The sequence below is a fragment of the Anabrus simplex genome, chromosome 1 (assembly GCF_040414725.1).
Source record: "Anabrus simplex isolate iqAnaSimp1 chromosome 1, ASM4041472v1, whole genome shotgun sequence".
In the NCBI taxonomy this organism is placed as follows: Eukaryota; Metazoa; Arthropoda; class Insecta; order Orthoptera; family Tettigoniidae; genus Anabrus; species Anabrus simplex.
The window spans coordinates 730,503,410-730,520,458 of NC_090265.1; the positions used below are offsets into that span (position 1 = coordinate 730,503,410).

A 17,049-nucleotide genomic window follows, 5' to 3' on the forward strand; every position below is an offset into this window, starting at 1 on the left:
ATAATGTCTTTTCGTTGCATGGAAATTGGACACGGAATGGAGCTGGCTTAAAGCGATGGAGGAGGGCTAACCAGATCATCGTAAGCTCAAGCCTGAAGACCTAGAGATCCAGCATGACGTGATCCAGTTGCAAGGCTAGACGTTCCGAGATGCCGTGAGGAGGAAGAAGAAAGCAGCGTCAGACCTAGGATGGCATGAGATAAGTGACATTTTGAGAAATTTAACTATAAAGTATTTCATTTAGTGAAGTAATATACTGCCGTGCTCATAAGTTTGATATGAGGTTAATGTGAGCAGTATCGGGAAGAGAATTATGATGTTTTTGAACCTATATGCTTACGAGAACGTCGTATTCAAGCTAGGCGAGGCTGAGATATGAAAGTGAAGTGCATAATAATAATAAACCTAGGCTACCCAATGACCAGATTGAATAACGAGGCCGATATCGTCCACATTTACGATGAGTTGAAATAAACAGTAGCAGCTTGCGGTGTTTTGAGTAGATATTAAGGTAAAAGAAATGTTTTACTGCGACGTGGTAGACATTATGAAGAAGCTGAGTAGAGATATTGTTGTGTGCGGAGGAATCGCAGTAATTAAAAGCAGAAATGATAATATGTTGTTGGAGATTTGAGATGTTGAATAGGTATTGTGTAAGTAAATGATTGAAGGAAATAGGTGCGAATTTATGCTTAGCTACAGTTATGTTGCGATTGAAAATGAGGCAAGCAGTGGAATTAAGGCCTAGATACGTGAATATATTAAGTGTAGCAGTGAGATTAAATGGTCTATTGGTCGAACTTATATGGAATATGGAGATAGATTGATCGTAATTTACATGTTTTTGAAGTGCATATAGAAAAGATATATAGTCGCCTAGTAATATATTTGTCTCACATAATGAATATACAGCATTGGAGCACGCGTTAACCTGAAAATGGTAAAATTAGTAGGCAGTAGAAGGAGTAATTTTAATTGAAAATACACATAATAATTAATTGATCGGTACGATTCTGACAGGTCATGACGGTTGAAGAACATGGCGATGGCACTCGTAAATGAAGAGATTTAATTTTATTTTGGCACACATTTTTTTAATATATAAGGATGTTGGAATTAATATTTATGGTTAGGATTAATTTCTTTTAGATACTTAAAATGGCATTTTCGAAGCCATAATTGGAAAGAGTTACTTATCTCATGCCATAAACAAGTCAATACGCAATTCCCAAACAAATCCCAAAGAGTACTGCAAATAGACCTAAAGGAAAGAAAGACCACTCCCTCCTTTAATAAAGAGTAAATCCTAATTGTCCCCATGATGAAATAAAATGATGAAATGTGGTCACGCAGCAAAATAATAATTGCCCAGATGAATTAAAGATACCTGCCCAATTTTAATTATGTTAATTCGTTAATTTGAGTTGTCAAGAGAGATAATATATGATATTCGAGTTTACCTTCCTCTATTACCAAAGATGGTCATTATTTTTGTTAGTTATAATATTGGCATGCTAATAAATTAGTTTTAAGATTATTCTAGCGTTTATTTTCAAAGGTAGAGATAGGAAGATTAGTTGTAAGGATACATTTAGGCTGATATTTCGGAGTCATGATATTTAAAGGCTTATATTAATTCTACGGTAGGATTTCGGAGTAAATGAGTGACACATTGAACTATACACCCTCTTCAACGGAACTTGCGAAAGTAAATAGTATTGTTGAATATGTATAGATGTTTTTACCCTGAGATATTGACTTAATATTGACATGCAACCACTGCGTTTGATTGGTATATCCATCCCCGATTTCGGATAGTTAATTAGCAACATGTAAGTGGAGATATTGCACGGGCAACATCATATTAAATTAGTACTACAACTTGAGGTGAAGTACGAGCAAGTACAGCGCGATGGTGATACCTATATTTTTTATCAGTCCAACCTGGAACTTGGTAAGAATTAGGACTACGAGGCCACCAATGGTTACATTAGATTTATCACCCATTCATGGGGCGAAGTGAAGAGAAAAACACTGTTGTCGCAGGTTGCATTACCAAGAGCCTCATTCTCGCCACAATCAGGATGACGGCAGCGGATTGTGCCAGGAACTGCTCGAACCGCCGAGATGTTGCACGATATTTTGAGTGCGTTTGCCCATTCGATGTTTGATAGTCCTTTCTAGTTACTTACCAGAAGCTTGCTTTAGGGTGATTAACATAAATTTCAACGGCTTTTCTAAGTGCCCAAGTGTGGACATTTTGTTCTCGTAGTGGCGTACGAATTCCCGAGGGACAACGCATGGTTTTACTTGATTGCGGTGAGTGCTGCTGCTGTTACTAGCGGAGAAACTTCCTTGACGTAAAAAGTACCAAATGTTTGTGTGTTTTAGATTTACACCGCAGACGATATCCGTTCCATTGTAGAATACGGACGAGTGCGTGGTGTGCGGATAATTCCAGAGTTTGATGCACCAGCCCATGTGGGGGAGGGCTGGCAGTGGGTGGGAGAGAATGCTACAGTGTGCTTCAGGGCCCAGCCCTGGACGAAGTACTGCTTCGAGCCTCCGTGTGGACAACTCAACCCCACCAACGACAAGGTGTACGATATCCTAGGAGGACTCTTTTCTGACTTCCTCGATGTCTTTGATTCCGATATCTTCCACATGGGAGGAGACGAGGTAAATATGTGGCTTTCGTCCTCGTCTTGCCACACATTTTCATATTTATCCAGTTTCACGCAGCAAAGAAAATACGGATTTGTTATTATAAATCTACATGTATAAAATAAGATATTGGTCGGTACATTAATTAATGGTATTTCTGTATCGGTCATGTCCACAGTAACAAGGAAATGCACTTTTTAATTCTCTAACTGTCTGTCTGTCTGTCTGTCTATCTGTCTGTCTGCGTGTGTGTATGTATGTATGTATGTATGTATGTATGTATGTATGTATGTATGTATGTATGTACGTATGTACGTATGTACGTATGTATGTATGTATGTATGTATGTATGTATGTATGTACGTACGCGCATCACAAGAAAATGGCTGAAGAGAATTTAATGAACATCGGCATGTAAAGTCGGGGAATGAGGCACTATAATCTACGCTATAAATAATTGTATTCACTCTGAGGGAAATAATAGTTCAGGAGAAGGCCTAAAATGTAATTCTCAAATATTTATGTTATTAGTGGTCCTATCGGTAAATTTCCGATCATTTATGTCTTATACATTTTAGCGTCTCGGCTATGATAACAAGAGTTATTCATGAATTTCGATTTTTGTTGCTATAAGTCCACATCAACGTCGAACCACGAGAAAATGGGAGAACAAAATTCAATGAAAAGCGGCATGTTACGTCTGGGAATAAGATACTACAGTTCAGGCTATAAATAAATTTGATTCACGCTGGATGAAGTGGTAGTTAAGGGAAGGTGCCTAAAATTTAACTTCTTAAGTCCCGGTACCTGTGTTATTAGTCCTATCGAAAAGTACTACATAACAAAAGTTGTGGAGAATAAAATGTTCCAATCATTTATGTCTTATACAGTTTTACCATTCCGACTATTATAATAAAACTGATGAATTTAATCATTTGTTGCTTAGTCCGTATCAACGCTGAGTATTGCTGACATGGAAATATTGTTTAATCGTGTTAACTAGCGATGGCTTTTACCAAGATTGTGTTAAGGTGCAAAGCGGAGTGGTCATCGGTCCGTACTGACTGGGAAAATTGTGAAGATAGTTATAAAAAACGAGAATAAATTGTAAGAGAACGATCGCTTGAAGAATAAGACAAGAAGGAGTTGTGCCTTTACATTAGAAGCTCTAATATCCCAGCCCAGAGCCTGAAGAAAACTAAATATGAAGGCCTAACAATATCGAAAGGCCATGCAACTGACCAACAATAACATTGTACTAATCATTGTTGTAGTGTGAATTGTCTCTTCTGCTGCCACTCATCTCTGCTAGATGGGATTACTGATGCGTCCCGACTAAAACAGCTCGTCTGAATATTGGCGGAAAGTAGCTGGGGAGTTAGATAACTGTACATGCTGTATGACTGACCCGACAACGACGGTTACTGCAGCTGCCTATATTTTTAATTAGAAATTAAGTCCGCTGAAAGGAATCTATAGATATAAAATAAGAGAGGCGCCTGTACATTGTTCAGAATTTAAAAACAATGGAATTTCTGTGTCGGTCGTGTCCTCAATAAGAAGAAATTGCAATTTTTAATTTTCCGTAATCTCTGTCTGTCTGTCTGTCTGTCTGTCTGTCTGTCTGTCTGTCTGTCTGTCTGTCTGTCTGTCTGTCTGTCTGTCTGTCTGTCTGTCTGTCTGTCTGTCTGTCTGTCTGTCTGTCTGTCTGTCTGTCTGTCTGTCTGTCTGTCTGTCTGTCTGTCTGTCTGTACGCGCATCATGAGAGAGTGGATGAACAGAATTTAATAAAAATCAGCATGCAACGTCGAAATTGCGTCAATTTGGCAGCAAGATGGCATCAAATTAAAATGTCTGCACACGCTAGCTGAGGCCATGCGATTATTATTATTATTATTATTATTATTATTATTATTATTATTATTATTATTATTATTATTATTATTTCTTGTTTCGTTTCGGCCAGCTAAGGACCACGTCATTTCAACTGTCTCCCTTGAGCTTTAACATTGGTCCAGTATTCCTTCATTCGTATACGGTGTTGCTCCTTTCGCTCTTCCGTCCATGCCTTTCCAGTTTTCATCTTCAGCTTTGGTAGGAAACTCTGATGTTCTTGGAGTTTTTTCTTAAGTGGGACACGCTCCTGGATATCTTCACATGAGATCCCAGTCTCCTGCAGATCTTTCTGTACCTCACTGAACCATGCCCCCTTGGCCTTTTTCTCTTGGTCCGTGTTACGTGTCTCACCCATGGTTGGCGGAGGAGGTTCCAAGCAGCTACCCTGACGTAGACAGGCTAATTTCTAACGGGAAGAAATCTGTTCCTGAGTGCTTCACTTCGAGTACAGGAGATGGAAGAAACAGCCGCTGCTTTAACTCTTCCTCCTCAACCAATCCTTACTTGCTAGAGGACATGGCTCGATGCTACTCAATATCATTGCAGAAATTATGATTCCTTTGAGAGTGTAATTCAAAAGTTTGATCCTTCTAAATCGTCATGTGTGAGTATGTGGTATTTTGGCACACGTGTTCTTTGGAATGAAAGCACCCTTACTCGAACAGACTTCTATTGGTTATGTGTATTTGTTGTGTGTGATTTTAAACGTAATTAGTACCAGGTGACCCTCCTGCCCCGTACTTTCTACTTATAAGTGTCCCGCATGCGCTAGTAATGTATGGGGTGTCTAATAAGTTGTTTTCACAGGGGTAGCTATTATTGCTTGCAGGTATAGTTCCGTTTTTATGAGTTTCGACTTGACAGTTAACCCGAAGTCAGAAATTGGTGCCAAATTGTTACGATTACAAACAACTGATTCACGACACATAACACGAACGGAAATGTATATACTCGAACACCAGAATCAATTATTCTTTGTCGCAACATGCATAACTCACATAAGATTAACCCTATAACTCCTGATGGGAGTCTCTCAGACTCACCTCGCCTTATACTTCTCCTTCTATTTATGCTCATGAATACCAACCATGTTTTTATAATATAATGGCTTCATTCATTACTTCATTAGTCATTCTTCATTATTATGCGCTTTATTTTCACATTGTTACGCTGACACTCAGGCTCGCAAGTATTGTCTGGCCCATCTAGAATATATCAGCAGTATTCTGTTAGCTGTTGTGACAATGAGCTAGTTTCTATTGTAACAGTACCCAAGTAATAACTGGCTCTTATAAGTAACCGTTCATTCAAAATCGGTCTTGTGAGTGAAATAAACTATATGAGTCAAGTTGTTGATGCTGATAGTACACTTCAACCAATGTGAAAAAATGGCTTTATTTGGAATGTGCACCCTCCGGAGCAAAGCAAGGTAAGGAAGCAAAACATCCTCAAATCTCAGACTAGACTTGTCAAGCTGCCACCTTTGAAAACAATTGAATTTCCTATAGACACTAATGACTTATACTTCACATTAGACATAACGGTACTTGAAAATGTTATCTTTCACACCAACTAAATAGGTTGAAATTGAATAAATTCTGTGTTTTGTAGAAGTGACTCTTAGGTATGCTACTGCATGAGCAGTAAAACTGAATTTTACCAATCTTAAAACCATACGAGTCCGAGAGACTCCTCTTGGGTGTTAACGTTCCTAAAATAGCTTAGGAGTTCTACGGTTAACAATACCGCATGACATAGGTATTTAGGATAAGGCTATAAGACAAAGATGGATCATTGCTCGAACAGATAAAACACGAGACAATGAAATGAAATTTCTACTCACCATCTAGAAGAGCTCGCGTTGCTAATAGATTCAATTTCTTGCCAGTCTGAGAGGCTCAGACAGTTGAGGCCCTGGCCTTCAGACCCCAACTTGGCAGGTTCGATCCTGGCTCAGTCCGGTGGTATTTGAAGTTGCTCAAATACGCCAATCTCGTGATGGTGGATTTACTGGCATGTAAAAGAACTTCTGCGGAACAAACTTTCGCCACCTCGGCGTCTCCTAAAACCGTTAAAAGTAATTAGTGGGACGTAAAAACAATAACATTATTATTGATTCAATTTCTCCTAAGGAAGGAAAAATCCTACAAAGAGAATGCACTACTCATTTCTGAATGGCGTATAACTTAGTGCCCTTGCCTCCTGGCCGTTTCATCCACCACGTGAACTGGGTACTAGAGCTTGTTTTGTTTCACAAGATGCCTGAGATCTCCCTTCCGCATGTCATCGCGAACCGAAATATTGTGTTCCTTCAACCACCCAATCAACTAATTATTTCTAGTCGTCATTGTTGGTGCTTTACCAAGAATGGCCGAGTGAACTGACAAAGATCGCGGAAAGAACTGAGCACAATACAACACACAGCTGAGAGCACGTGGTTACAGTAAACAACAGATCGACAACACTGGTAACAAGAACTAGAGTCCAACGTGCTCTATCGAAGCGATCGGCTGTTTATTTATTCACTTAGCCTCCGACGAAAGGCAGCGCTGAAATGTCAAGTCGAAACTCATTACTGAACTGAATGTTTTTATGTCATCCCTACTTGACTTCCAGTTCCCTGTAACCTTATCATCGCTCCCTAGACCACCCCGTTTCCCTGAATGTAACTCTCTGTTCCCTTCCAATCAAATTTCCTAATTTATACGTACCACTGCGGTTTAAGTGAACGCAATCTGAGTGCAGATCCCTATCTCCTACCCACACATTAGGATCTACAAATCTCATTCCCAGTTCCCACATACCCACTCCATAGTCTCATTTAAATCCCCAATTACCCTCATGTCAGTATCCCTCCTACACAGCATTCCACTTATAACAATCTCCGCTTTCTTAAACTTCACCCGTGCTGCATTTACCAGATCCCACACAACCTCAACTATGTTGGTACTATACCAGCTTGTTGGTACCGACGTGAAATACTACCACCTCCTTCTCTTCTATTTTTCTCAACATCTGTCTCAACCAAATTCCTGGATAACACTCTACCCTTGTTCCCTTTCCTCCACACACTTTCCCCACATTGTTCAGAATTTAAAAACAATGGTATTTCTGTGTCGGTCGTGTCCGCAAGGATTTTATCCATATTAAAAATGATTATAGGAAAATATGGCAAAGATTTACGGACCCAGCTGACCGGGAGGAATACCTGAGCCTAGCCCGGGTAGTACGAAATCGATTGCTGGAAAGGAAGATTGAAAAATGGGAGGAAACGTGCCGTATTCTAATAGAAAACGAGTCAGATCGCGAATTTCGGCGGATTATATATCTAAAACAATAAGCATTCAATTATAAATTTCAGTAAAATACCGTAGCGAAGCACGGGTATCTTGCTAGATGATTATTATTATTATTATTGATTTAAGCCCACTAAGGAGCGCTGGTGACTAGTTCTTCCTCGATGCTCTTCTTTGTTCCCAATATCTCTTGAGCCCTGCCGATAATTTCTCCTTTCTCTCCTGTGAAAGGGGCTTCCGACTTCTAGGAACTCTAGGTGGTGGGGTCCAAGACTGTACCATAGCACAAAATTTGGAACGATCATCTATATCAATATCTGAAATCCCAGCCGAATCCAAGTCCTTCTGTACTTCATTAAGCCACAACCTTCCAGTCTTGTAGCTTTTAACCAAAGAAAAGATCTTCTTGGTAAGCCTGTTGCTGTCCATTCGTTGTAGGTGTCCATAGAACTTAAGCCTCCTACGTCGCATGCTGGTGTTGGCTGATTCTAACTGTCGATACAGCTCAGAGTTCGATTTAAGTCTCTAGGTTCCATCTGGGAGCAATCTCGGTCCATGAATTTTCCTGAGGATACGTCTTTCGGCTTTCTCTAGATCATCCATGGTGCCTTTTTTGTTCATCAGGAGGGTCTCTGAGGCGTACAAAAACTGTGGTCTGACAACAGTTTTGTAATGACAGATCTTAGCATTTTTCGAAATGCACCTCTTATTATAATGGTTGTGGGATAGTTGGTACGCTGCATTGAGTTTGTTACACCTTTCTAGGATGGATGTACTGTCTCTACCATTGGGGTGGACCCATTCACCAAGATAGCGGAAGCGATTGACTTTCCCAATCGTTCCATGTATGGTTGTCAAAGGGGGGTTACCGGGATGCCGAGTCTCAAAGTACTTAGTTTTGTCATACGATATGTGTAATCCAGCCTTCACCGCTATCTCGTGCAGGGCTTCAATAGCAATGACAGCATCCTTAGAGTTGTTGGTTAGGATTGCAATGTCATCTGCGAATGCTAGGCACCTGATCTCAATCTTTCGAGTCCCGGCTCCAATGGCAACTGGTTTGATTTCTAGATTCCTCAGTGTACATTCCCAGTTCTTGATGACTTTATCAAGCACTAGATTAAACAGAATGGGTGAGAGGCCATCACCCTGCCGTACTCCAGTTTTTATCTTGAAAGTCCGAGATAGTTCTCCCCTGAACTTCACCTTAGATGTTGTATCCGTAAAAATCTGTTGGATGAGGGTGCGTGTGTTGTAATCAACACCTCGTTCTTGCAGTACGGAGAAGAGTGTCTGGCGGTCGATGGAATCATAAGCTTTTTTAAAGTCGACGAAAACCACAGCGATGTTCATACTCCTTACTTGTTTTAGTTGGAGAATGGTTTTTAGGTTGAAGATCTGCTCGGTACAAGACCGTCCCCGCCGAAATCCTCCTTGATATTCACCAATCGTTCGATCACATTGGCTTTCTACATTATCCAGTAAAATCCTCGACAGCACTTTGTATGCTACTGACAGCAGAGATATCCCTCGGTAGTTGTTGACATCACTGTGGTCACCTTTTTTATGTAAAGGGTGTATGATAGCTGATTTCCAGTCATCAGGGATTCTGCCAGTCTCCCAGCAGTCGACCAAGATCTGGTGTATGGCCTCTGTGATCTTATTTCCACCTGCTTTTAGAGCTTCCGCAATGATGCCATCTTCCGCGGGTGCTTTGCAGTCCTTAAGATGTCCGATGGCATTAGCAACTTGCTGCATTGTTGGTGGGTTAGATGGGAGGTGTATCTCTGGAGGATCTTCAACAGGTAATCTTTCCGTGGGCTCTTCGCAATTGAGCAGCTGCTCAAAGTAGTTTGCCAAAAGTTCCACGTTCTGGCTGTTGCAGGTTTATATATATATATAAGAAAACATAAAGGTCCAATAATACTGCCTTGAGGAATTCCCATCTTAATTATTTCGGGGTAAGATAAAGTCTCGCCTACTCTAATTCTCTAAGATCTATTTTCTAGACTGGACTGCCGCTCACTGCATGTTCCTCAGCGCTAGCCGCCCCCTTGCCTTAGTAAGCCCCGTTTTCGAACGCTCAGTAGTAGGCTGGTATTTGGTACAGCAGCACTACGGTAGGTGTCAACATGTTGACAAGGACTAGTGTGTTCAGCAACGACGAATATACAGACATAAAAGAGGGATGGGACAAAAAGGGGGAATTGTAGAAGGAAGTGGTCTAATGTTCTAAGGGGAACGAGATTGTTGGCTAAGGGCTCTATTCAGGATCAGAATTCAGGACAGGTGTTTGTGAGAAATCGGTACGAGTCACTGCAAGTAGAACAACAGAGGGAAGATGAGGAACAGGGAACTGTTGCTGAGATGTGTGGAAGCAGGAGGAAGGGAAAGGCAGGAAATGGAAATGTAGAGTAGAGGATAGGAAAAGACAGATGGAACAGGGTCATGGGAGGGAGAAAAGGGAGGAGGAAGTATCTTCTGCAGCTCTCAGGAAAGATAGGGCTGACCAAGAGGGGATGGGATCAAATGAGTTGGGTAGGGTTGAGGCTCTGATCATGGGGGATTCCATTGTTAGACATGTGGTGTCATATTGGGTGCCTTGGCGGCACTGAACCCGCGGCCGGACTGCATTCTTAGTCATTACCCGTCCAGGAGCCGTTTCCAGCGCGGTCCGCACATCTGACGACGGTCCGGAACATTATTATTATTATTATTATTATTATTATTATTATTATTATTATTATTATTATTATTATTGTTACCGTGTTTTTGGTGGTAGTTATGCATGAAAGAAGGTGCTGGGTGGTGAATAGGTCTCAAACTACTAAAGTGAAATTAATTTTAAAATTTAACAAGGTTATATTTTCTTTTCAAAAAACAAAGAAATAACAAGTATGGCAGGTACAAAGTAGCAAATCAAAGGGGAGTCACAATATTTACAGGATTTGGGCTTCGAGCCCCGAAAACACAATGCTTGGGCAATCAGCCCAGTTTTACCTCCAAAACACAAGTTTCAACAGAGGGGCAGAAAACCCCATTCATACCTCGGAGCCCTTGCTCCAAATTACACAGAAAAGCCTCCACGAGGCATACCACAATCGATTTTTAAAAGAGCCACTCGCTCTCAGATTTAAGCCTTCTCCCAGGCCACGCCAAATTCCACCTTCAAGTTGTCCTCAACGGACCTAAACACAGGGGTAAAATACCCAATCTACTGAGGTCTAGTAAATAAAAAAGGTTAATTAAATGACCTCTAAGGTAACAATTGGAGAGGAGGCGAACTTGCACTCCTAATACACTTTGTTTTAGACCTACTTGGCACTAGGCCATTAATACAAGGGCTAATCCCATACTAAAGAGGTGACTTAAAAAGAAACAATTTACATTACGTTAACGAAGAATAGGTTGGGAAAATTAGGTCACCTCAAAACAATGTGAGTGGGAGCTCGAGAGGGTTAGCACTCTCTATCCCAATATGCAGCTTTACAAGATAATAGATAAAAGAGTAGTTACATTTTAGGAAAAGGTTACATGGTGGAAAACGCTTCGAACCCGCCGCGAGAGTTAAACTGCCGACCTAGCAAGAAAAGAAGTTATTAATAGGCCATTACCTGGTAGTAGACAGTCGCCGAAGAAAGAGGCGCTTCCCGCCTCCTGCTATGTACTTAATACACTGAAAGATGGAACAGAAGTGGCCAGGAGACCCAAAAATCAGCAGTTTAAATACTCTCGCGGAAGTTTCTAGGCGTTAGGGGAATGAAAACACCCTCCCACAAACACTTTATTGGGTAGGACCCCGCAACAGATTCAAGTTGGGGGAAGATACACCAGATTGGTCAGAAATTAATTGAAGAAATTCGTGATTGGATACATTCAAAACAAGGGGAAGAAAGGGGTAAATATAGCCAACTTAAACAATAACAGAAAGAAATTTAACAAAGAACAAACTCTTGAAATTAAATTTTCTCCAGCAAAATAGTTCTTTGACTCCGCACTAGGTTGCACTATTGTAGATCTTCCGTAGTGTCCTCTAGAAGAGAAAGTTCACACTTCTTACTTTAAGCTAAACAAAAACACATCAAAAATGACACAGTTCAAAAACTCAAAGTTTTCCACGTGGTGACATCTTCTGAGAAAGTAGAGAATTAATAGCGTAGATAAAGTTCAGACTTCCTCCAACAGGGGAGTTTCAATTGGCGCACATTTTAAATAAGCGGCGTGGAGGTGTACCGCCCGGTACAATTATTATTATTATTATTATTATTATTATTATTATTATTATTATTATTATTATTATTATTATTATTATTATTATTATTATTATTATTATTATTATTATTATTATTATATGTTGCTGGGATGAATGATGACAGGGAAAACCGGAGTATCCGGAGAAAAACCTGTCCCGCCTCCGTTTTGTCCAGCACGAATGTCACATGGAGTGACCGGGATTTGAACCACGGAACCCAGCTGTGAGAGGCCGGCGCACTGCCGCCTGAGCAACGGAGGATCCTTATAAGTACATTAAGTACAGTAAAATTAATTGGTCTCACCTCCTTTTACACCCAACGCCGTTAAGTTTATTTACCGCCACCCCCCCCCCCCCCAAAAAAAATATTTAAAAGAAGTCGTGTTTCTTTATGTTTAAAGGAGATTCCAAACACCAATGTTCACGTCTATTACCTTCAATTTTGAGATATAAGTATCCCTATAAAAATAATTTACTTTTTTCACTTCATTTCACACTACTCCCCTCCCCCCTAAGTGAATTTTCCCGCAAAAAAATACTTGTTTCTTTAATAGTAAAGGATCTTCTAAATACCAATTATCACGACTCTAACTTCTTCAGTTTTTGATTTATGTGTCCTCATGAAAGAATTTCAACTCCTTTACACTCCCGCCCCCCAAGATGGTTCCCCACCCCAAAACGCGTTTTTCTTTGTTTTTAAAGAAGATCCAAATACGAATTTTCACATCTGTAACAACTTTAGTTTTTATTAGATGTATGTATTCTCATACAATTAAGTCAATTAATTCTTCAATTCTTTCACCCCCGCCCCTTCATGGATTTTCCAAGAATACGTGTTTCTTTACTTTTAAAGCAGTTTGCAAATATCAAATTTCACGTCTGTAACATCTTCATTTTTGAGATATCAGTAGCCTAATTAAAGGAATTCAACACCATTTTTAGAAACCTTTCCCCACCCCCTTCCACCCAAGTGGTATTTCCGAAAACTAAAAATACACGTTTCTTTATGTTTAATAGAGATAAAAATCCATTTTTCACTTCTGTAACATGTTACGTTTTTTTAGACATACTGTAAAAATTCTCATTTTAAAATTTCACCCCTTTTGAGTTCCCCTTAAATGGAGTTTACAAAAACAAATCACCTATGTTTCTTTACATTTACAGGAGATTCCAAACACCCACGTTTTACGTCTGTAACATTTTACGTTTCCAAGATATTCTGCAGATATAGTCTTTCAAAAAATTAACAACAAATTGTCACTTTTGTTTAACCGCCATTAATTGGATTTTCCAAAAACTAAAATATACGTGTTTCTTTGTTTTTAAAGAAGACCCCATATACAAATTTTCAGTTCTGTAATATCTTCCGTTTCTGAGATATATGTATCCTCATTAAAGGCATTCAGCCCATTTTTCACCCTTTTACACCTCTCCTATTGGGATTTACAGGAAACAAAAAAATACGTGTTCCTTTATTTTTAGAGGAGATTCTAACTACCAATTTTTACATCTGTAAATTTTAAAGTTTTAAGATGTAGACACACTCATTTTAAAAAATTCACCCCCCCTTTTCACCCCCCAATATTTCGATTTTCCAACAACGAAAAAATACGTGTTTCTTTACTTTTAAAGTAGATCCCAAATACCAATTTTCAGGTCTGTAATATCTTCAGGTTCTGAAATATAAGTAGCCTCATTAAAGGCATTCAACCAATTATTCACCCTTTTACACCCTTCCTATTGGAATTTTCCGAAAACAAAAGAATACGTGTTCCTTTATTTTTAAAGGAGATTCTAAATACCAATTTTTACATCTATAAACTTTAACAGTTTTGAGATATAGATACACTCATTTTAAAAAATCACCCCCTTTTCAACCCCCCATTAATTGGAGTTTCCAAAAACAAAAAATGCGTCTTTCTTTATTTTTAAAGGAGATCCCAAATACCAATTTTCAGGTCTGTAATATCTTCAGGTTCTGAAATATAAGTAGACTCATCAAAGGCATTCGACCCATTTTTCAACCTTTTCCGCCCTTCCTATTGGGATTTTCCGTAAACAAAATATACGTGTTTCTTTATTTTTAAAGGAGATTCTAAATACCAATTTTCACATCTACAACCTTTAAAAGTTTTGAGATATAGATACACTCATTTTAAAATATTACCCCCTTTTCACCCCCCCCCCCCTCACCGTTAATTGGATTTTCCAGAAACAAAAAAATACGTGTTTTTTATTTTTAAAGGAGATCCCAAACACCAATTTTCAGGTCTGTAATATCTTCAGTTTCTGAAATATAAGTAGCCTCATTAAAGGCATTCAACCCTTTCTTCACCCCTTTTCACCCCTCCTATTGCGATTTTCCGAAAACAAAAAAGAATACGTGTTTCTTTATTTTTAATGAAGATTCTAAATACCATTTTTTACACCTGCAAACTTGAAAAGTTTGGAGATATAGATTCACTCATTTTAAAAATTCACCCCCTTTTCACCCTCGTACTAATTGGATTTTCCAAAAACAAAAAGTACGTGTTTCTTTATTTTTAAAAGAGATCAAAAGTACCAATTTTCAGGTCTGTAATATCTTCAGTTTCTGAGATATAAGTACTGGTATCCTGATTAAAGGCATTCAACCCATTTTCCCCCATTTTCACCCCTCCTATTGGGATTTTCTGAAAACAAAAAAATACGTGTTTCCTTATTTTTAAAGAAGATTCTAAATACCAATTTTTACATCTGTAAACTTTTAAAGTTTTGAGATATAGATACACTCATTTTCAAATTTCACCCCCATTTTCACCCCCTTAGCAAAGGAATGTCCAAAAATCCTCTCTTAGCGAGCACCTACATCTTAATATGAATATATCCCCAAAATTTCATTTCTTTACGTCCAGTAGTTTTGGCTCTGCGATGATGAATCAGTCAGTCAGTCAGTCAGTCAGTCAGGACAAGTTATTTTATATATATATAGACTAGCGAGATACCCGTGCTTCGCTACGGTATTATACTGAAATTTAGAATTGAATGCTTATTGTTTTATATATAATCCGCCGAAATTCGCGATCTGACTCGTTTTCTGAGAGAATACGCCAAAATTCGTGATCTGACTCGTTTTCTAATAGATTATGGCAAGTTTCCTCCCATTTTTCAATCTTTCTTTCCAGCAATCGATTTCGTACTTCCCGTGCTAAGTTCATGTATTCCACCCGGTCAGTTAGGTCCATAATCTTTGCCATCCTTTCCTATAAGCATTTTTAATATGGGTCAAATCCTTCAGGAGATCCAGCGTGGTGTGGGTGCCTTGGCAATACTGAGCCCGCGGCCGGACTGCATTCTTAGTCATTACCCGTCCAGGAACCGTTTTCAGCGCGTCCGCACATTTGACGACGGTCCAGATTATTATTATTATTATTATTATTATTATTATTATTATTATTATTATTATTATTATTATTATTATTATTATTATTATTACGGAGTTTTCCGTGGTAGTTAGAGGTGAAAGAAGGTGCGGGGGGTGAACAGGTCTCAGGCTACGAAATTAAAGTGAATTTAAAATTTAACAAGGTTATATTTTCTTTTCAAAATTAAGAAATAACAAGCATGGCAGGTACAGAGTAGCAAAGCCACTATTCGAGAATGTACAATTACAGAGTTACAGGATGGGCTCCGAGAGCCAAACCCACAATACATGAACAATTAGCTCAACCTTACGATATACAGAAATTCAACAAAGGGGCAGAAGACCCCAATCATGCCCAAGAGCACTCGCTCCCAATTACACAGTAAAGCCTCCTCGAGGCATACAACACTCAATTTTCGAGAGAGAGCCACTCGCTCTCAACATTAAGCCTATTAAAGGCCACACCAAACTCCACCTTCAAGTTGTCCTCTAAGGACATAGATACAGGGGTAAAATACCCAACCTACTGAGGCCTATTAAGTAAGAAAAAGGTTAATTACATGACCTCTAAAATAACCACTTGAAAGAGGCGATCTGCGCTCCTAATACATTTTGTTTAAAACCTAATCTGGCTCTAGGCCGCTAATGCAAGGGCTAATCCCATACTACAGAGGTGACTTTAGAAAAGAACAATTTACCTTACATTAAGGAAGAATCGGTTGTGAGAAATAAGTTCACCTCAAAGCAATATGAGTGGGAGCTCGAGAGGGTTAAGCACTCTCTATCCCAATATGTAGCTTTAAAAGAGAATAGATGCTAAGAGTAGTTACATTTTAGGAAAAGGTTACATGGTGGAAACGCTTCGGACCCGCCCGGAGAGTTAAACTGCTGAGCTAGCAAGAAAAGAAGTTATTAAAAGGCCATTACCTGGTTATTGAGCTGCTGCCCGAAGAAAGAGGCGCTTCCCGCCCCCTGCTGCGTACTTTACACACTGAAAGATGGTACAGAAGTGGCCCGGAGATCCTAAAATCAGCAGTTTATATACTCTTGCGGAAAGTTCGAGGCGTTAGGGGAATGAGAACACCCTCCCAAAAAAACTTTATTGGCTAAGCGAGAAAACCCCTACACAATCGGAAGAAGAAACACATAATTGGTGGAAAATTAATTGAATAAATTCGGGATTGGCTACATTCAAAACAAGGGGAAAGAAAGGGTTAATATTGCCAACTTAAACAATGACTGAAAGAAATTTAGCAAAGAACAAACTTTTGAAATTAAATTTTCTCCAAAAAAGAGTTCTTTCACTTCGCACTAGGGTGCACCATTGTAGTTTTTCAGTAGTGTCCTCTAGAAGAGAAAGTTCACACTTCTTACTACAGGTAAAACAAAAATACATCAAAAATGACCCCGTTCAAAAACTCCAAAGTTTCCAAGTAGTGACATATTCTGAGAAACTTGAAAATTAATACCGTAGATAAAGTTCAGACTTCCTCCAGCAGAGGAGTTTCAATTGGCGCAAATTTTAAATAAGCGGCGTG

General features: G+C 39.2%; 1 protein-coding gene across 1 annotated transcript in view; it reads left to right on the forward strand.

The window, feature by feature from the left end:
• Nucleotides 1-17,049, forward strand: part of LOC136872725 (chitooligosaccharidolytic beta-N-acetylglucosaminidase) — a 158,884-nt gene that overhangs the window by 103,310 nt on the left and 38,525 nt on the right. Inside the window, exon 5 of the mRNA XM_067146556.2 lies at nt 2,392-2,679. Within this exon, the coding sequence (XP_067002657.2) occupies nt 2,392-2,679 (288 nt within the window). The remainder of the gene's footprint in view (nt 1-2,391; nt 2,680-17,049) is intronic.